This window comes from Myodes glareolus, chromosome 2 (genome assembly GCF_982192425.1).
Source record: "Myodes glareolus chromosome 2, mMyoGla1.1, whole genome shotgun sequence".
Lineage (NCBI taxonomy): Eukaryota > Metazoa > Chordata > Mammalia > Rodentia > Cricetidae > Myodes > Myodes glareolus.
The window spans coordinates 64,373,179-64,392,880 of record NC_142027.1 but is presented as its reverse complement, the minus strand read 5'-3'; the positions used below and the strand labels follow the sequence as shown (position 1 = coordinate 64,392,880).

Sequence of the window (19,702 nt, the reverse complement as noted above, 5' to 3'; positions counted from 1 at the left end):
GATTTCATTAGAAAACAAATGAAGCAGTTTTGCGTGCAATTTAATTAACCCAGGAACTTGAGCATATTGGATAAGAACTCTGCCAGTGAGCTCCATCTTAGCTCCATGAATGGTGGTCTCAAACATTAATTTGGTGGGACTGTATGCAAGACTTGTGGGAAACATAGTTTGCCTAACTAAGTCAAGAGGGATTGGAAAAGGAAATGATTTTCCCAACATATATAACTCCTTTAGAACTGATGAAGATATGGCCAGCATTTTAATCAGTTTGTGGTAAATTTTTCTCAGGCCTTTAGAAGATCTGTCTTTGTGCCAGGTGGTGGTGGTGTACACCTTTGCACTGGGCTGTAGAGGCAGACAAGTCTCTGAGTTCGAGGCCATCCTGGTCTATAGAGCTAATTTCAGGACAGTCAGGACTACAGAGAAGCCCTGTCTGTGCGCAGTGGGGGTGGAGGGGAGTTGAGCTTTCCAACTACTAAGGAGGATACTAAGTGAATATGGTAATGTTTGTTGTTGTTTTGTTTTGAGTTTTTGGAGGGGGTTTTGAGACAGGGTTTCTCTATGTGTTGGACCCTAGAGTCCAATTACCAAGGAGGAGTTGCCCCAAGAAAACATTCTCACACCACAGTTGATACAAAAGCAAGAGGATTTAATTCTGTCGCGACAGGGTCTTTCAGCATTCGAAAATCCAAAAGACCCCAAATAGCCGGTACAGGCTACTTTTAAAGTAAAAAGCCACAGAAACAAAGGGGGAGTTTGGGGGTTTTTCCAACTATTACGATTGGCTGATTCAAAGGACTACTAGCAATGATTGGTCTGAGCCATGGCAAGAGAGTGGTTGCTAGATCAAAAGGGGTAAGGGGAAAACATCTGTGAGTCATCATAACCATATCTGAGGAACTAAGTCAGTATCCCTTGACCAAGGCCGAGGAACTGAGTCAACATCTAAGGGTTATCTTACCCCAGTTCCAATAACTGAGTTCTATCTGGAGAACATCCACAAGGACACAGGGAGATGGAAAATCCCCAACATTCTAGTATGTGCATGTGAAGTTGTTAGGTCCTTGGTTCCCAGGGGAGGGGGAAGCACTAATGCTGAGAGGCCTCAGAAATGGCCTCAGAGTTGTTCTAGAGTTTTTCATACGTATCTCTAGATTTGCTGGAACTCTCTCTGTAGACCAGGCAGTCCTCAAACTCACAAAGATTCACCTGCTGCTTCCTGAGTACTGGGATTATAGATGTGTGCCACCACTGCCAAACCAGTAATTTTTTTTAAAGTATTTATTTTAAAATATGTTTATAGATGTCTGGGGGGGGTACATACTTGTGTGTGTGGGTGCCTGAGAAGGCTGGAAGTGAGATCAGATCCTCCCTTAGTGGGAGTTACAGGTACTTGTGAGTGGCCCCATATGAGTTCTAGGAACAGAACTTGAGTTTTTGCAAGTGCAGTATTACTTTTAATTGCTGACCTCTTCATGCCCTATGAATGTAGTATTCTAGATGTATTAGTCAAGGTTTCTGAGAGAGATGGGGAGAGGGGCAAAGAGAGAGAGGGAAGGGAGCGATTGAAGTAGTGGCTTTTGTGATCGGAGCTTGCAACCAAGTAGTCTGGGGCGGGGGGTCAGCAGGCTGGAAACTCAGGAAGCATCGCTGTTGCAGTCTGAGTCTGAATTCCTTCTCTTTGGGGAAACCTCAGGCTAAAAGGCCTTTAGCTAATTAATACCACCCCACATTAGGAAAACCAATCTTAGAATCTGGTCTATTCAGTTGTCCTAATTTAAATGTTAATCACACCTAAAATACTTTCAGAATAACATTTTCACTAGTATTTGTCTAGGGAACCTGGTTGACACATGAAATCAGCTGTCAGAATCTATTCCTTATTTGTTAGGCTTCCTCCCCCCCTTTTTTAAACCATATTGAGCTTCAGAAAAGATAACAAAGTTGTTCCTTCATCTAAAATGGTATAGCTTTTCTACATAACCAACCTTCTCCCTAGAAGGGGTTACTAAATGTTTGGGTAGTATTCATTCCTTTCTTGATGTCCTATAATTTAAATACCATGATATAAATCTGTACAGCTATAAAAGAGGATATAAAAAGGAAGAAGATAGTTGTTTGCTACATTTATAATACTACCATGCACACAGATATACAGCTGGTTTTGTACATGCGAAAACATTTGTAGCAGTCCCTTAAACACTTGTTTACTCAGGAATCTATCTTGCTGCATTGAAAACTGTTGCTTTTCTAATCTTAAGCAGAATGCTTCATGAATTCCCATATGGAAATTCAGACAGGATCTCACTATGTAATAGCTGGTGTTAAATTCTCTACCCCCTTGCTTTAGCCTTTTCTTTGTTGGGGTTTCAGGCATGTGCCACCACACATGATCCTCTAATGAGAATTTTTTGTTTTGTTTTGTTTTTTCAGAACAGGGTTTCTCTGTGTAATGACTATCCTGGAACTCACTTTGTAGACTGGACTTGGCCTCGAACTCGCAGAGATCCGCCTGCCTCTGTCTCCCAAATGCTGGGATTAAAGCCGTGCACCACCATCACCCAACTTCTAATAAGAAATTTTAAGTGTTAGAGGTTTATTGTCAATTACATAGTATTTCCAGAACTCAGTGCAGATTTCTCTATAATTCTTATTGACTTTGACCTTTTCTTTTCCTTTATTCCTCCTTTCTTCCCTTTTTTCCGTTTTTTTTTTTTGGTTTGTTTGTTTGTTTTGTTTTTGTTTTGTTTTTGTTTTGTCTTAACTATCTTGGAACTCTTTCTATAGACCAGGCTGGCCTCAAACTCAGAGATCCGACTACCTCTGCCTCCCCAAGTGCTGGTATTAAAGGCATGCACCACCACCACCCTGCTAACTGTAACCTTTATTTAAAAAAACAAAACAAAACAGTAACATGATAGGGAACAGAAAATTTTAAGACAAATAATAGGAATTTAAGGACTTATTTTTTTAATTTAACGGTGGTTAGAATCTGGTTTCTGCAAGCCCACCACCGACTGCTTTACTGCTAGTCGAACATCTCATCTCTTATGTGACAGCCATCATAGTAGTTATTGTGTATAGGAATACTTAATGCTTCCCTATTAATATGTGCAGTTTTATGTCTATACATCTGTTGGAAAAATAAACACAAAAGGCAAGGTTATTTACTTTCAAGGAGATTATGATAAACTAGGAAGTTCAGGTGTTAACAAATAACGAGGAAAATATCTAGTGGTGATATGAATTTGGTAGGTGGTATGTTGGGGATATGGACTGTCTCAATTAGTAGAGTGCTTGCCTAATATATATAGCTTTGAGTTCAGTCCTTAGTCCCACATAAATTGGGTCTGGGGGCAAGATCAGGAGGTTCAGTGTTGTCTTTGATTACACAGAGCATTTTAGGCCAGCCTGAGATTCATGATACCTGTTCTCAAAAATAGAAAAGAATAGAATAGAAGTGACTGATGTAGCTGAGTAATTGCTTTAGATTTAGAGGTCATGAAAAGAACTTTAAAATTTTGTATTTTACACGTGAATGTTTTGCCTGCATGTATGCCTGTATACTACTTGGTTTTCTGGTGTTTACAGGGGCAAAAAGAGGGCTTGTCCTTACCTCAGGGCTGGAGGTACAGGTGGTTGTGAGCTGCCATGTGGGTGCTTGTACTTCAATCTGAGTCCTCAGGAGAGCAGCCAGTCTTCTTAACTGCTGAGCCATCTAGCCCAGCCTTTATATTTTCTAATATTTACTCTTGATAGCAGTAATAGCCATACGTGTGAGGAGCTGGGTGAAGAATGCTAATATACCTCTTTCAACATTTATTACTTGAATAGTTTTCTCACTTATAAGCTGCTGCTGCTGCTCCATTTTCTTATTTTTTTATGCCTTAAGATTTTAAGACAGGGTTTCTTTGTGTAGCTATAGCTGTCTTGGAACTCACTCTGAAGACCAGGTTGCCCTCAAACTCTGCAATCCACTTGCCTCTGACTACAGAGTGCTGGGATTAAAGGGTGAGACACCACTGCCTGGCTGTCATGAGCTTCTTAATAATAGTCTGACCTCTTCACGTTAGTATGATCTTAGACAGTTTTGCATGTAAAGATTTATGTATTTGTATAACTTTTTGAAATACGTGATTTATTTGATAGTGTTTTATGTTTTTTCTTTCCACTGAACTAAGGTTAATATTGTGTTGTATTTGCTTATCTTTAATCCAGGGTGGGGTCATTACCTCTGACATGATTGAGATGATATTTTCAAATAGCCCAGAGCAACAACTTTCTGCAACACAGAAATTCAGGAAACTACTTTCAAAGGGTAAGTCTTAGATTTAATTACTTTACTTTTTAATCTCTGTGTAAACTATTCCTTGCCCATAATCCCTTTTCTACAGCTCCTGCTAATTTCTTTTGGAGTAATGTGTTTTGTGAGTAGAAAAATAAAGAGGCATACAGATGTGTATAATTTTGAGCCCTGCATTTTGTTTCCTTACTTATTTCCCAGAAAGGAACCATTTGGGAACTGTTATAAAAAGACCTTGTAGTAAGTAATAATAGGTTTTGCTGACTGAAATTGAGAAGCTCCTCTCTTTATTAAAAATTACTTGAAAAGTAATTAGTGATTTTAATATTAGTAGTTTACCACTAAAAGTTAAGTATAGATTTATTGTGGCATAGGATATTTCTTCTTTGTGTAATTAGAATAAATTGGCGTATAAAAAATTTTTTAAGCCATATTAAAGTATGGGTAGTAAATAGTGAACCATACAGTCGTAAGTTATGGTTGTTTAAAAATCATTAGTTTTTAAAAATATTTATATCGTGAGCTGATAGCTGCATTAAAATATCTACCACCTTAACATACACAGAAGGTATGACAATTCGGTAAAATTCTGTGGCGTGTTCCTTTATAGCATGCTTTTCCCACAAAAAGGCATTTTATAACCTACTTTCCTACATGTATTCTAGTTTGCCAGCTTCTTTCTTAAAAGTATGATAACTAGAACATGGCACTGTAAATGTGTTTATTGCGAGAGACTTACTTATTTGTCTTGAGAATACTGCTACATTTGAATTTTCAGCAAAGGAAACTCTTTACTTTGTGAACTGTAGTTTTGAATGTTTTAGGTTTTTGTTGTTGTTTTGACAAAACTTCTTGGCCAAAAGCAACTTAAGGGAAGGAACTTATTTGACTTATTCCCCCCCCCCTTTTTTTTAATTGCTGTGATAAAACTTACCTTATTGTAGAAGAGTTTACTTGGGCTTGCATTTCCAGATGACTAGAGTCCCAGATGGTGGAGGAGCTGTAGCTGAGAGCTCATATCTTAGAACACTTAGAGGAAGCAGAGAACATGAATATAGCAGCTAGGGACCAAGTGTTCAAATGTGTGGGACATATGGGGAATAAGTTCCAGTTGCTTACAGTCCATCGTAGAGTGTTACATGCCAAAGAATACGCTTGATGGCAAAAAAAAAAAAAAAAAAAAAGTGGCGTGTGCTATAGGGAATCCTGCTTGCTGGCTAGTAGGTAGGCTTAGTGTGTTTTCTTGATTTCTCACACTGTTCAGGACTGCCTTCCTAGATAATGGTGCTACATATAGTGTGGGCTGGACCCTCTTACATCAATTAACACTCAAGATAATCTCTCACGGGCCAATATGATGTGACCAATGTTTCAAGTGAGATTCTCTTACCAGATAATTATATCAAGTTGAAAGAACCTAATGAGTACAGTGAATTTATGTGGATTTTTTTTTTTTTAAAAAAAAGGCCTTTTAATAAATACAGTGGCTAGGCCATCAAGATGACTCAGATGATAAAGGCGCTAGACTCCAAGACTGATGACCTAATGACCTGAGTTTGATCTCTGGAATGCATGTGGTATGAACCAACTCTCGTAGGTTATTCTTCGATCTCCACACATGTGTCATACCCCATGGGTCCACCCACAGAGACACAAATAAGTAAATTTAAAAATATATAGTTGTTAATCTGGGTGCTTAGTTATCTGCCACCAGGAGATGGACGTAGGATCTCAGAATTTAAGACTAGCCTGGGCAACATAATGAGATCACTTAAAATATAAACAAAAACAATCAGCTGTTGTGACTTAAGTGGACTTGCCCGTGATACACAGAACCTGGGGTTCATCCCCTATGCTGGCAAACAAAACAACTGCAAGATTGCTTTTGCTTTTGTTTTATTCTCCTGAATTATTGTCATTTTTGGTGCATTACTCTTTTTTTTTTTAATACGATGTTTCTGTAATTCAGAATATTAACTAGTTTAGTTACAAGGTTTGTTATGTTAGAGTGTTTGATAAGACTGTTGAACAAGGCAAAGGATATGTTACTAGAATGCCTTCCTTCTAAATCAACAATAAACTAATTAGTCAAAACAAAAACATAGGGTCTTAATGTAGCACACAGGCTGTCCTGTAACTTGCCATGAGGCTAACCTGAACTCCGGATTTGCCTCTGATCTGGAGTGCTGGGATTATTGGTGTGGACCACTGTGCTTGGTTTACCTTTTACAGTGCGGCTATTGACTTTACTAAGGGTCTCCCTAGGCAGTACTTTTCTAATGTATTTTTCTGGCATTATTGCATACACAAAAAGAAAAGTCTCTCCTGGAATTATTGGCCTGATTATCTGATATTTTCTGTCTGCTCACCCAGTAATTGTTTATTAAATGCCAATTTATACTCATCCTCGTAAATCAAAGTGAAATTAATTTGGCAAGTAAGTGTTAATGAATTCTTGCTGACACTTTCTTGTTAGTGCTGCTGCGAAATCCTATAAGCATATTGAGAATCCTGTCATTGAGGTTCTTTAGGCAGGTAGAATAAAAACACAGGTTGAAGCCTTCTGTGTGGAAAAAGGGCCAGAGGAGAGTATATCAAAATGATAGTCATAATTGGCTTTGGATTTCCCTGCTTTCTTGAGTTTTTTTAAAATAGTGGATCATGATCCTTTCGGGGAGATTGAATGACCTTTTCAAGGGGTCACATATCAGATACTTCCATATCTTATTTACATTATGATTCACAACAGTAGCTAACTGCAGGTATAAAATATCAGTGAAATTATGATGGGAGTTACCACAGCATGAAGAACTTCATTAAAGGGTTGCAGCGTTAGGAAGGCTGAGACCCACTGTAGCAAATGCATTAATTTTAAGAAATCTTGGGACCTGATAATGTAGCTCAATGGTAAGAATTATTGGCTTGGCATATAAGGTTCAGCACTGAGGGTGCACACATGAAAGATTTCCCTTGTACTGCAAAAACAAAGAATTCTGCCCTTTCTTCATTTTAATATTTAAACTTATATTTTTGTGATACCTGTCAAGCTACACTGCTTTTAAAGTGTCCAAATTCAATATTAACCTTTTTGGGGGGGATCAATTTCTAATATGAAAGTTGGCCAATGAATGATGAGAGAGGGGTATTATGACTAACTTTGGTCTATAAAGTCATTATATTGAAATCTTTTATTTTATTTTATGGGGAAACAGAACCTAATCCTCCTATTGATGAAGTCATCAACACACCAGGAGTAGTGGCCAGGTTTGTGGAGTTCCTCAAACGAAAAGAAAATTGTACATTGCAGGTGCGATATTTTCATTTCTTGCCTTAGAACTTTGTTCTTCAAAACTTATTATGAGTTACTAATCTGAATGAAGGCTTGTTTGTTTATAATGTATTGGTGATAACTACCTTGTAAACTGCTTGTATAGGTTTGTTAACATGTAGGTGTCCTGATCAGTACTTGCTAGAATTTGTGTCTCATTTGAATTTTTCGCAGTAGAACTTGTCATAACCAGGAGCCTGTGCAAGTTATGTGAAGTTTCTTGTGTGTGTTTGTGTGTGGGCGGGCGGGGGGTATTAGACTACTTGTTGTTCTCAAGATGGTGTGTATAATATATAACATGGACTGGCCTAGAAACTCAGAAATCAAACCCGGTCTTACTAAACCACAAGAAAACTTTGCCATAAGTTTTATTTTCTTCTAATGGACTATACAAGAGTTTACCACCTTATGATTGATTTTTTTTATTTTTTTCTAGTGTTAATTTCTAACTTGTTTATTTATTTTTATTTTATGTGCATTGGTGTTTTGCCATAACTGTTTGGGTCCCCTGGAACGGGAGTTACAGATAGTTGTGAGCTGCCATGTGGGTGCTGGGAATTTTGAACCCTGGTCCTCAGTGCTTTAACCATGAGCTATCTCTCCAGCCTCCTAGGATTGAATAATTTTTACAGTAAGAGAAGCCAGCTGTCAAACTCACAGCCTTTGAGTATCTAGAATTCTAAAAATGCTACTTTTTTCCCTGGGTAAAGTTAAACTTTTGCTACTAATTTGATTGTTCATTAGCAGATTCCTTTAATATCTGAATTATTGACAAATACCTATAATCCATAAATTCTCACCAAGGTCTTTATGTAAAAGGCTCAGGTCTTTTAGAGGTAACTTGTAGCTATAAAATTTGGTTACATTGCAAGTAGATCACAGACGGGAGAGATACTTGCCAATCATAAAGCAATTTCTGCCTCCTTTGTCACTCTTGACCGAGGCATCTCATAAATGGCAATTCCTGTCCCAGGCTCCTTATTGCAGATGATTTGTGAGTCTTAATGCTTTGTCTTGGTATTTTTTCTCCTCCTGCTCCATCTTTCTCTTTAATCTTACATCTTCATTGTGGTGATGAATGTCTTCCAGAGGAGAAGGAGGAAATCCAGCAAAGGTAGAGTACTTCTCTATCCCATCAGTTTTCTTCTCCAGTTTGACCTTTGCCAATCCCTGTGTTGATTTGAATTAAGATTCTGTTTTGCTTGCTGCCTCCTGGATTATTGTAATTCTGGCCTCCATCTAAGTCCAGAATCACCAGACAGTTGAAAAGTTATATTTACTCTGAGAGCAAGGAAAGAGTTTTCTCAGAAAAAAAAGGAAATCCAGATGACCAACACTGCAGAGACCAGAGCCTGAGCCCCTAAGCGACCTGCCAAGAGACCCATGGGGATCAAAGAGGAGACTTACTGCAGTTTATCATTCCAAGTGGTTTGTAAGAAAAGGGAGAAAGGGAAGATGACTATTTGGTTCATTACAAATTATAAAAATGTTGCTCTCCAGTCTCTGGGAAGGAGCGTAGTTGAGTGGTAGCAGTTATATTCTCAGATAGGCAGGTTTTAGTTAGATACTTATAGAGGTCTGTTCTCTTATGCACTGAAGAAATAAAGCAGAAACTTCCAGAATTAAAATAAAAAAAACTTGAGAAATGAATCTTGTCTCTATATTCTCCTGTACTTTTGTCTATAAGCAGTATAGAATGTTCACATACAGTGCCCTTTTCTGACTGACACAAAATTCTTTATTTTTTTGTGATTCATTATCTGTTAGAAATTAGGCGAAGCCTTCAAAGTCTCTGATTTGCTTTTATCTAAATTTCTAGATTCCACCCTTGTCCAGACTGGTAATTGGGATGAAAGACTGAAAAATGATTTCTCTGAAGTGACCCTTCATGAATTTTTACCTCAGTTATCTAAGATTGAGAAGTAACTAGTCTAGTGTTTGAGAGTTGTTGGCTCCAGCTTTCCTTCTGCATGTGAAGTGCAGCATGGCATTCCCTCTCCAGTCTGACTGTTGGTGACATCAATCACCTCCAAAACAGTTAAGAGCAATTATGCTCAGGGAGGAGCCAGGGACATAAATGCTCTACCATGTCTTCAGATAATAAGATGTTTTGGGAAGCTTGGAGGGAATTCCTTGCTTTGTGACTGGGGGCAGCGCTAAATGTAAGACAGTGAGTAAGTAGCACATCTTTAGAATAAGGTTTTGCCATTTCTCTTTCACAAAGAGACTGATAGTCTGTGGCACAAATGAAATTGGGTGGCTTAGTTCAATAATAAATCCCAGGGCCAAGTTTTTTTCATCCCATAGCTAAAGAACTGAGTTTTAGTGAATGTCACTACCATTTGTCTTCTCAGATCAGTGGATTATCTCAAATAAGAGAGCCCTAAATGTATTCTTTGGGACATCACTACCCGGATACTGTCTCGCCGTTCAAACTGGAAGTGAATACGGGTAGAATCTAGGATTTGGGGATTAGGCAGTACCTTAGCTTTAGAGTGCTGTCAGGCTTAGTGACACCCGCTAGCCTTTGGCAGGAGACTGCTCTACCTTGAGTAGTCTGTGGGCTCACTTGTTTACAGTCAGGTCCAGCATCTTTATACTGTCTTCTGCAGTGCTAATATGCTGTGCTGCCAAACCTTTTATAAGTTTTATCTAGAAACGATAAATTACTTCTTACTTCTAAATACTAGATGGTACTCCTCCAAAAGTTGTAAATTTGAATGAAGTTGGCTTAGCTTTTTTGCCCTTTCTTGGCTTTCTTGTCCCCTTTGGAAGCTTAGTGTGATAAACTGCAGTAAACCTCCATCCTCTTCCTTCCCTGTCTTCACTGATGTGTCTCCGTTTCCTGGAGGGCTACTCAGATACCTCAGGTGCTCTTCTCTGCAGAGTTTGATAATCTGGGTTTATTTTTCTGATGTGAGCCTTTCTTTTCACTTGCTCTCCAGGTGAGCCTGGCATTTGCTAGGAACCAGAGTGGAACCGGCAAAGTGGCCAGCAACAGAGTCCTGATCCAAATGGAGAAAGGGAGCCAGGCGTACCTCAACCTGGAGTGGGAAACTTGATAGGCGGTCAGAAGTACTTCAGCTTTGGACTCTCATTTTCCTTATTGAAGGAACTGAGCACCAGAAGGTAGAGACTCAGAAAGAGAACAGAGAGAAAAACCTCAAATCTGAAGAATGCAGACGGCAGTTGTAGCGATCAGTCCGTATTTAGCAAGTTCCTGAGCAAAACTTCAGTGGAGTAATAATGTATTGACAGTTACAGCTACACAGTAGGTTCTTTCCTGTAATGTAGTTCTTAAACTTCTAAGATTATGCTAGTATAAGACAAAACAGAGAAAGCTAAGGCTGTGATTTTTTTGTCCATGATTTGTTACTTTTGGTGATAACATTTCTTAGGTATGCTTTTCACTTTCCAGGTTATTCTCCTATTGGAGATTGCTTAGGTCATTATTGTTTCTTTTGGATGTTCCTATCATATCTTTAAGTATTTGTATTCACCATTTGTTTGAGCTTTCCTCTTTACAGTCTCTCTCTGGTTATATTCTAATCTAGCACCTAAGACCAAAATATTAAAAACAAAGCTATAAACTTTAATGAAATACAGGACAGACTGTAAGAAAAGGGATCTAGGCAGATTACATCCAAGTTTTTAAAAAGTGTACCTTCACATTAAACACATCTGAATAAGGACTTACATTACTGAAGTGAGTTTTCTTTCTGACCCCCCCCCCCACGGCTATAACTCATCATAAAGTGAAAACACTGAAATAGTAAATACCAAAACTACTTTTAATTCCTGTTCTGGAATCTTGTCTGCATTTAAGACGGTCATCATCATGATTATGTACTGAATATAAGCATAGCTCCAGCATATCAGCTTTTGCAGAAGCACATCCAATGTTTCTTGTCCATGCTTAGCTGCTACTCTCTTGTTCACTTCCTGATCATCATCACAACTCTGTTTTTCTGTCTGGTTCATCTGAGTAGGCTTCTGGTTCTTGCTTTTCTCAGAGACCTTTGTTAAACTCAGCAATGTGAACCCTGGCAGTATTACTATGCTAATTGATTTTTCCCACTGGTAACTCCTTAATATGTTCTGTTATCAGAGTCTTGCTGTGATATACATCAAAATCTGACTGTGACCCCTTTCTCATGGAAATGTAGTATTCAGCTATGATTTGTTCTTTCCAGATCACTTTTCCTCAGAGTTTTTGACTTCTTCTGACTTGGTATCTATAGTAACTGGGCAATTAGTTTATAAACTTTGAGCTTACTTTCTAGTCAGACAGTCTGCTGCCTGCTTACATCATTTACCTTATATTTTACCCAGTTCATTTTAATAGTGAGTTACAGAAACTACAGCTTAGGCAACACCTCCTCTGTAGTTAAAAAATGTGCTGTACTATTTGAGATTTCTTGCTCTAGGTAGAACTAAAAGCAGTTGAAGTGGTATGTTTCAGAGAGATTGAAAATAGTTTGAACATTTCTTTCATTAGTAATTTAACTAATTAAAATGTATGATATGATATTTATCTTATGATTTATCATAAGATAAATGTATGAAGTACTTCCTTCCATGATAATTTTTGTGTTAGATTTTTTAACCCCTTCCCACAGACTATATAGTTATGTGTATGTAGTTTTTATAGCATTAGCTAAAGTTTCTGCTTTCAGAGGTGTCTTTGACAGCCCTTTTGTTCTGCTGTCATTTTTCCAACTACAGACACAATCATAGATTGGGTCACTGGTTATATTAATCTTAAAAATAAGCAAACCAAGGAACCCTCAAGGGTCAGCAAAGGACATACAAGTTTCTCTCACTTTACCTTCTTGTTTCTTCTGCTAGGAATGTACTGTCAGTCACCTGGATTTGTTCTACTATTTTGACTTAATTTTTCCAATGATTGATGCCTTTTTAATTGATATAAAATCTTAGAAAATAATTAACTACAAGTATATTTTTGCTGAGATGTAATTGATCTCACATTCAGTGTCATATTCAGTGTTTATTACTAAACAGAAATGTGACATTTTTTCAACTGCATAAGTTATTTATTAAAGGATAGAGAATGGTTGAAGGAATTAAAAAATTTAATTTGGGGGTCTTGACTGAATATAGGTATATAAACTTTCATTCTTATATTAATTAATGTTATGATAGAGAGAAAGTTAGGCATCTCTAAAATTGGTAATATGCTGTAGTTTTATTGGTCATAATTTTCTACATATTTTCTGCTTACCAATGCTGTAATAGTAGATTGATTTTTGCTCAGTTTACCTTTGCCACCACCTCTTCTTCTTCCTCCACTTCCTCCTCCTTTTTTTTCTTTTTTTATCTCTATTAAGAACCTTTTCTTTGCCTGGAAATGGTAGCAAATGCCTTTAATCTCTCCTCTCAGGAAGCAGAGGCAGGCAGATCTCTGATTTCAAGACCAGCCTGGTTTACACAGAGAGGTCCAGGCCAGTAAGGACAAAAGTGAGATTTTTGTCTCCGAGGGGTCCAATATATTTTAAAGAAAAAAAAGAGAGACTTGGGTTTGAAGGTTTCTTCTTATCTATTAGATGCTCGTATATGCTGAAACAGACATTGCTTTTAATTATATACTTGTTATCTTTTTACCTATTTTATTTACTTACAATATGTTTTGCTCTTTTCAATTGTAATTGTGTAAAATACATTTTACACTGTTTTCTTTCTATTTCATTTTGCCTATTCCCTAGAAATTATTTATTGGTTCATAAATACAGTACCACAATACAAAGCTCAAAGGAGCGTAGACTGTTCATTAGAGTTGTTTTTCTTACCATTATTAAGTCATCTAGGCCTGTCCTTGTAAGCAGTACGTCTTGATGGTGTCTTGTGACTCTGTCTAGAGATGATCTGTACACTGCCTGTATTAATGTACTTATGATTACTCCTTTTTAGCCCTTTAATTAATGAAATTGTGTTACTGTATGGAAGTACATTTTTTTGTCGTTTTGTTCTTTCAATAAAATTTTGGAGATCACTGAATGGTGATGATGCACACTTTTAATCCCAGCACTTGGGAAGCAGAAGCAGGCAGATCTCTGAGTTCAGTGCCAGCCAGGTCTATAGTGAAGACCAGAACACTCAGGGTTACACAGAGAAACTCTATCTTGGAAAACAAAAATGGCAACAACAACAAAAATTTTAATATCAACGTATGAAACTTTTTTTCCTATGGTTTCATGATAACTATACTTTGTTCTGAAATTTTAGGCACTTTAAATATTCTTTTATTGTTGTTAGAGGCTGTTTCTTTTCCTGGCTGCTCAGAATAATCATTGAGAAACTGTTATAACACTGGTTGGTTTATTAGCATATTTCTTGCTAGCTCTAACATCTTAAATTAACCCGTTTCTATTATTTTATATTTACCACGAGGGTCATGGCCTACCGGCAAGATTCCAACTGGCAGCTACATGGCTTCTCATTGACTCCTCCTACTGTACTATTAAGCCTGGCTGTACTCTGTTAAACCATTGGCTGAAAGCAGCTTCTTTATTCATTAGCCAATGAAAGCAACATGTATACAGGAAGGACATTCCACACCATTTCCCCTTTTATGTTCAAATAAAAAGGAAGGTTTTAACTTTAACGTAGTAAAATTACATATAACAAAGCTAGTATCAAGCAATAACAGTTACAATTTTATATCTGCTTTATTTTTATCATAACTAAAGAAAACTATAATTATAACTATTATTAAATTCCATCAAAGACTCCAGAAGGATATATTAACCTAAATAAACAGGAAGTACATTGTAAAACAACTTTCAAAACTCTAGAATTGACAGAGACATGTCACTGCCTGGACAATCACCCAAAGTTCTTCTGTAACATTCTTCTAGGCATTCATCATCAGCCTACAGGCCCATAGTATCTGGCAGACTTTTTCATGAAGCAGGAAATTTCAAAGACAGTTCCGCCTATATTGACGGTTTGTTGGTCACTTTCTTCTTTGTCCTGCAGAATGCTGGCAGACTCTTTCATGAAGCAGGAACCCTGAAGGACTTTCTTACCTTTAGACAAATTCAGCAGTCATTTTTCTATGGGTCCTGCATGTCCAGTTTATACAGCATATCATCAAGCAGTCCAAGCAAGAGCCATTTCCTGCCCAAATGCTAACAAACTCCGTAAGGAGTCTCTTAGATGCCCATCTTCCTCTTGAAGTAGATTGGTGCTGCCAGGAGCAGATTTGTCTCATTGTCATGAAAACTTTTAATTTCTTAAAGCATTTAAATGCCATATTCTGTAAGTTTTTGAAAGGTTTGAAGAATACTTATCCATCTAAAATATATCTCCATACATCTAGAATACATAAATAACATGACTACAAGCTTGACTATTATAGATGATTATCTATTAACCTATATTTCTTAATTTACATTACATTTTTAAATGAGCTGCACAAACACAATACCTTAGTCAAAAGCAGAAATATACATATAACAAAATTGACCTAAAATTTGCATCAATAGACCAAGATCCATACCAATGCAAAGTATTCATATCTATCTCATACCCTTCTTTAAGTGTAAACAAACATTTGTAAACAGTCATTTAGGGAATTTGGGTGTAGTTCTTTCCGAACTGCTTTTTGTTAGGCAAAGTATTTTGGGGGGTGGGGTGTTCGCAGTGACCTTTCTGGGGGTCTTGGTCCATTAAACCACATTAGTCTACAAGGAATCCACAGGTTCTCATCTTCTGTGGAAACAAAAGAACCTCTTTTCCAAAGCAGCAAATTCTTAGACCCAAATTTTGAAGTGAAGATACCTTTAAAATATCTATGTTGGTTTAGCCTAGCAGCCTGTATGTACAATGAAATGTCTCTCTGTATGTAGCTCATTCACAGTCAAAAAAATTCAAAGAAAATAATATACATAATCCAGACTCTCTGTGTATATTCCATGTTTATGTGACTGAGGGATTCTGGAAATTATTTTTAAATTAGTATGATATTTACAACATGCCAATAATAATCCTAGATTGATCCCAGACTCCTTTTATTGTACTAAACATTATATTGCTTTAAGTAAAGAATCTTCTAAATTTTAATAAGATAATGAAACTTAACTTTTGTCTTCATAGTTTGAATCAGCTTGGGTCCTGACAAATATTGCTTCAGGAAATTCTCTTCAGACCCGGATTGTGATTCAGGCAGGAGCGGTGCCTATCTTCATCGAGTTGCTTAGCTCAGAGTTTGAAGATGTCCAGGAACAGGTAAAATCTTCGCAGAAACAGATAGGAGCCCACATTTCACATAGTCACACCCGGTTTGAGTTTTATCAAAATGGTCCATAGCTTGTTTAAATAGGAACAGTCCTCTAGTGAGAATTACCCTCCCAACCATGGGATTCTTCCAGCTTTTATCAGCTTTTTTTCCCTTTAATCATGGACATATTACTTATAAGATGGCCTTTCTTAATGTCAGTTTCTCTTGCTACTATTAAAAGTCTTTGTCATTTTAAGCCAGGCAGTGGTAATGCTCACCTTTAATCACAGCACTTGGGAGGGAGGCAAAGGCAGGTGGATCTCTGTGAGTTCAAGGCCAGCCTGGTCTACAAGAGCTAGTTCCAGGACAGGTTCCAAAGCTACTGAAAACCCTGTCTCTAATCCCCCTCCCCACCAAAAGTCTTTGTCATTTGTTCAGAAAAGACAGAAAACAAACTTTTGTTAATTACCAGCTTTAATACGTTTGTAAGGATAAGCCACTACTAAGTGAATATGATTTTCTTTTGAAGTTCTGAGGGAGAATTAAAATACAATAGGCCACTATATTTAGATGCCTACCTATGAAGCCATTGTTGTGAAATTACAGTGGCCACCTTTACAAGTTTAATAAATGTGTCTATGTTATTATTTCAGTTATTTGCTTACAGTTTCCTATTGTAAACAATCTTAAGTACATTTTTAATCCACCAACCGAGCCATTTAAATCCCTTTTTTGTACAAAGGACTGTATAAAATATTACTTATAAGTAAGGATCGGATCCATTAAAAGTAATTGACTCCAGACTAGGTGTGTTGCTTTGTGGAGCAGTACCTTTTGTGAGGTACTGAGTTCAGTTCCCAGCACTGGGAAAAGAGTTCTCTTTTACTAGTAAAACTTTTACTTTAATGAAATAACATTTTCTTTTGTGTAATAATTGCATTTTCTAACACTGATCCTATAACTGACTTGACTCCCTGATGAGTGATTTTAAGAAAATAATAGTCTTTATATAAAATGTTTATTTTATAAAGTGTTACTGTGATATGTTGGTATCTCTTTTGAAAGAATTATGAGGAAATGAGAATATTCAACTTTATTGATGAATAACTCTTTCACAGGCAGTCTGGGCCCTTGGCAACATTGCTGGAGATAGTACCATGTGCAGAGATTATGTCTTAGACTGCAATATCCTCCCCCCTCTTCTGCAGTAAGTTTCTTCTCTTTCTGAGTAATGAATATATGAGAAGTATTATAACTTGGTAAGCCATGTTGTTCTTTCTTTGTGTTCTTTTGATGCCGAGTATTTTCTTGTTACTTTGTTAGGGTGATGTCTCTTATTGAAATTTTGAAATACTGCATTAGAATTAATGTTTATCTTCAAAGAATGAGTAACTTAAGAAAATAATGAATATTTATTTTGGAGAATAAAGACATCTCTTATCAGTAGTATTATTTTTTTATAGACGATTAGGATCTTTTATAATTTACTGTGGGTTCATTATACTTGTAGGTTATTTTCAAAGCAAAACCGCTTGACCATGACTCGGAATGCAGTATGGGCTTTATCTAATCTCTGTAGAGGGAAGAGTCCACCTCCAGAATTTGCTAAGGTAAACACTATGCTTGTTGGAAATCATTAGGGGAAAAAATGCTCTTAAAATAATATAGTAACCACCATTAATGTTCATAGAAAGACGATTTTTGTTTAAATTTTTTAGAGTGTTAGAAAATGTATTTGGGGGCTGGAGAGATGGCTCAGTGTTTAAGAACACTGGCTGCTCTTCCAGAGGTCCTGAGTTCAATTCCCAACAACCACATGGTAGTTTACAATCATCTGTAATGAGATGTGGTGCCCTCTTCTGGCCTGCAGGCATACATGCAGGCAGAACATTGTATACATAATAAATAAATAAAATCTTTAAAAAAAAAGAAATTATATTTGTTTGTAGAAACAGTACTTTTAGTAGTTTTTGCTTTAATTTAGGGTAATTTCTAACTGCCAGTATGAAGCTCTATATCACTCTTAGAACCATAGCAGTTTTTGTTGATAACAAAGTTCTGTAACAGAATTTCTCTGCTGTAGTATCTTTGAAAGTTCCTTTGCTTTCTTTTTGTAAGCGTGTACTGTAACAAAGAATTCTAATTTAAGGATTAATACGCAGCATTTTTCTTCCTGAAATCATTTTCATTAGGTTCTGACTACCTCAACTCAGAAAACTGAATAAGTACTGGCCATATTGCCAGAGATTGAAATGTCCTTCAAACGCTTGACGTGTAAAACCACTGTGTGACTCACCAACTGTCTGCCTGATAGACTTCTTGAGAGTCTTAATCTTACTTCAGTTTGTTTCTGTTGAGTTTCTACTCATCTTTTCTTTTCCAGGTTTCTCCCTGTCTGAATGTCCTTTCTTGGCTGCTGTTTGTCAGTGACACTGACGTGCTGGCCGATGCCTGCTGGGCCCTCTCATACCTGTCAGATGGACCCAATGATAAAATTCAAGCAGTCATCGATGCAGGAGTATGTAGGAGACTTGTGGAGCTTCTGATGTAAGATGATCTTCAAGAAAGTGTGTCTGTGATAGATCACACCAAAAACAGCATAGAGGAGGAAGAGGTTTACTTGACTCTCACTTCCAGGTCACAGTCTGTCACTTGAGGGAATCCAGGGAAGGAGGTGAAGTAGACCTATGGATGAACTATGAACCAGAACTGTGAACGAGCTTCCTGACTTGTTCTCTGCTTTGCTCCCAGCTCGTGCTCAACCAGCTTATCATAGGGTCGCTGTTACTGTGCACTGGGCCCTGCCCTCTCCTGTCAGTTGTCAGCTGTGACAGTCCCTCACAGACATGGCCACAGTCCAATCTGACCGGGGCAGTCCCTCAGTTGAGTCTTACGTAGGTGACTCTAGGCTGTGTCAAGCTAGCAGCTGGTACTGATTTATATACTCTGCTATTTTCCTTATTTCTAGTGCTTTGGTTGTGCATTTTATTGATTTATTATGCACTGGCCGATTGTCTCTTGTTTATTATGATGCCATGTTTTGGTTTGCTTTTTTGAGATTTATACTTCTGCCGTTATGAGTCCTTTAGCAGAATTACCTGTGTAATTCTATCTCTGTTGTTCATCCCAAACTGGAAGGCCTAAGGTCAGATACTAGAAACCAAAGGCATATTTCTATGGTAAAATGCCATTTTTTACTTTCTCATTAAAGGAAAACACCAGACTGGTATCAGACTTTAAATCCTGTTTTTGTAATGCTTTTGGTGATAGCATGGAAGATTTATTTACTTATGGCATAAATAATTTTAGACTGTATTAATCAAATCTTTAGTTAATACTTAGACAAAAATATAGCCACAATATCTTAACAAATAATACAGTTATAAGCAACGTGAATTTAATTGGTGTAGAAACCAGTTGTACAGACAGTGTCTCAAACACGATGTGAAATTGGTAAGTGTATAATTACTGGGATTATAGCTGGTTACATACTGGTTGCAGACCACTAGTATAGTATTGGTACAAGTTAAAGGCAACATGGTGCTACTGGGGTCCAAAGAATTCAAGATCTGGAAAATAATCACCTTTGTCCTTAAGTTAAGATTACCACATGTTTCATTTTAATCATTAGATCTTAAATGTGGAGGAAGAGAATAGGGTCTTAGATGAGAGTTACAGGGGTATTGCCTTATTTACCCTGAAATATGTACCTACTATCTGTCCTCCCAGATACATAGCAGGCTTTGTGGAAAGCATTTTTACCATAAAGATTGCCTTGTAGGTTAGTGAAACAGAAAAGTATTTGAAGTGTGAATCTCACTTTGGTTTTTAA

General features: G+C 37.2%; 1 protein-coding gene across 4 annotated transcripts in view; it reads left to right on the top strand.

Annotated features, from left to right (window-relative positions):
• Kpna1 (karyopherin subunit alpha 1) overlaps nt 1-19,702 on the top strand; it is a 63,685-nt gene that overhangs the window by 25,872 nt on the left and 18,111 nt on the right. For all 4 annotated transcript variants that reach the window (XM_085685514.2, XM_085685515.2, XM_048454178.3 and 1 more), the window contains 6 exons: nt 4,219-4,318; nt 7,516-7,610; nt 15,747-15,878; nt 16,989-17,077; nt 17,381-17,480; nt 18,254-18,417. In XM_085685514.2, coding sequence (XP_085541640.1) covers nt 4,219-4,318; nt 7,516-7,610; nt 15,747-15,878; nt 16,989-17,077; nt 17,381-17,480; nt 18,254-18,417 — 680 coding nt within the window. The remainder of the gene's footprint in view (nt 1-4,218; nt 4,319-7,515; nt 7,611-15,746; nt 15,879-16,988; nt 17,078-17,380; nt 17,481-18,253; nt 18,418-19,702) is intronic.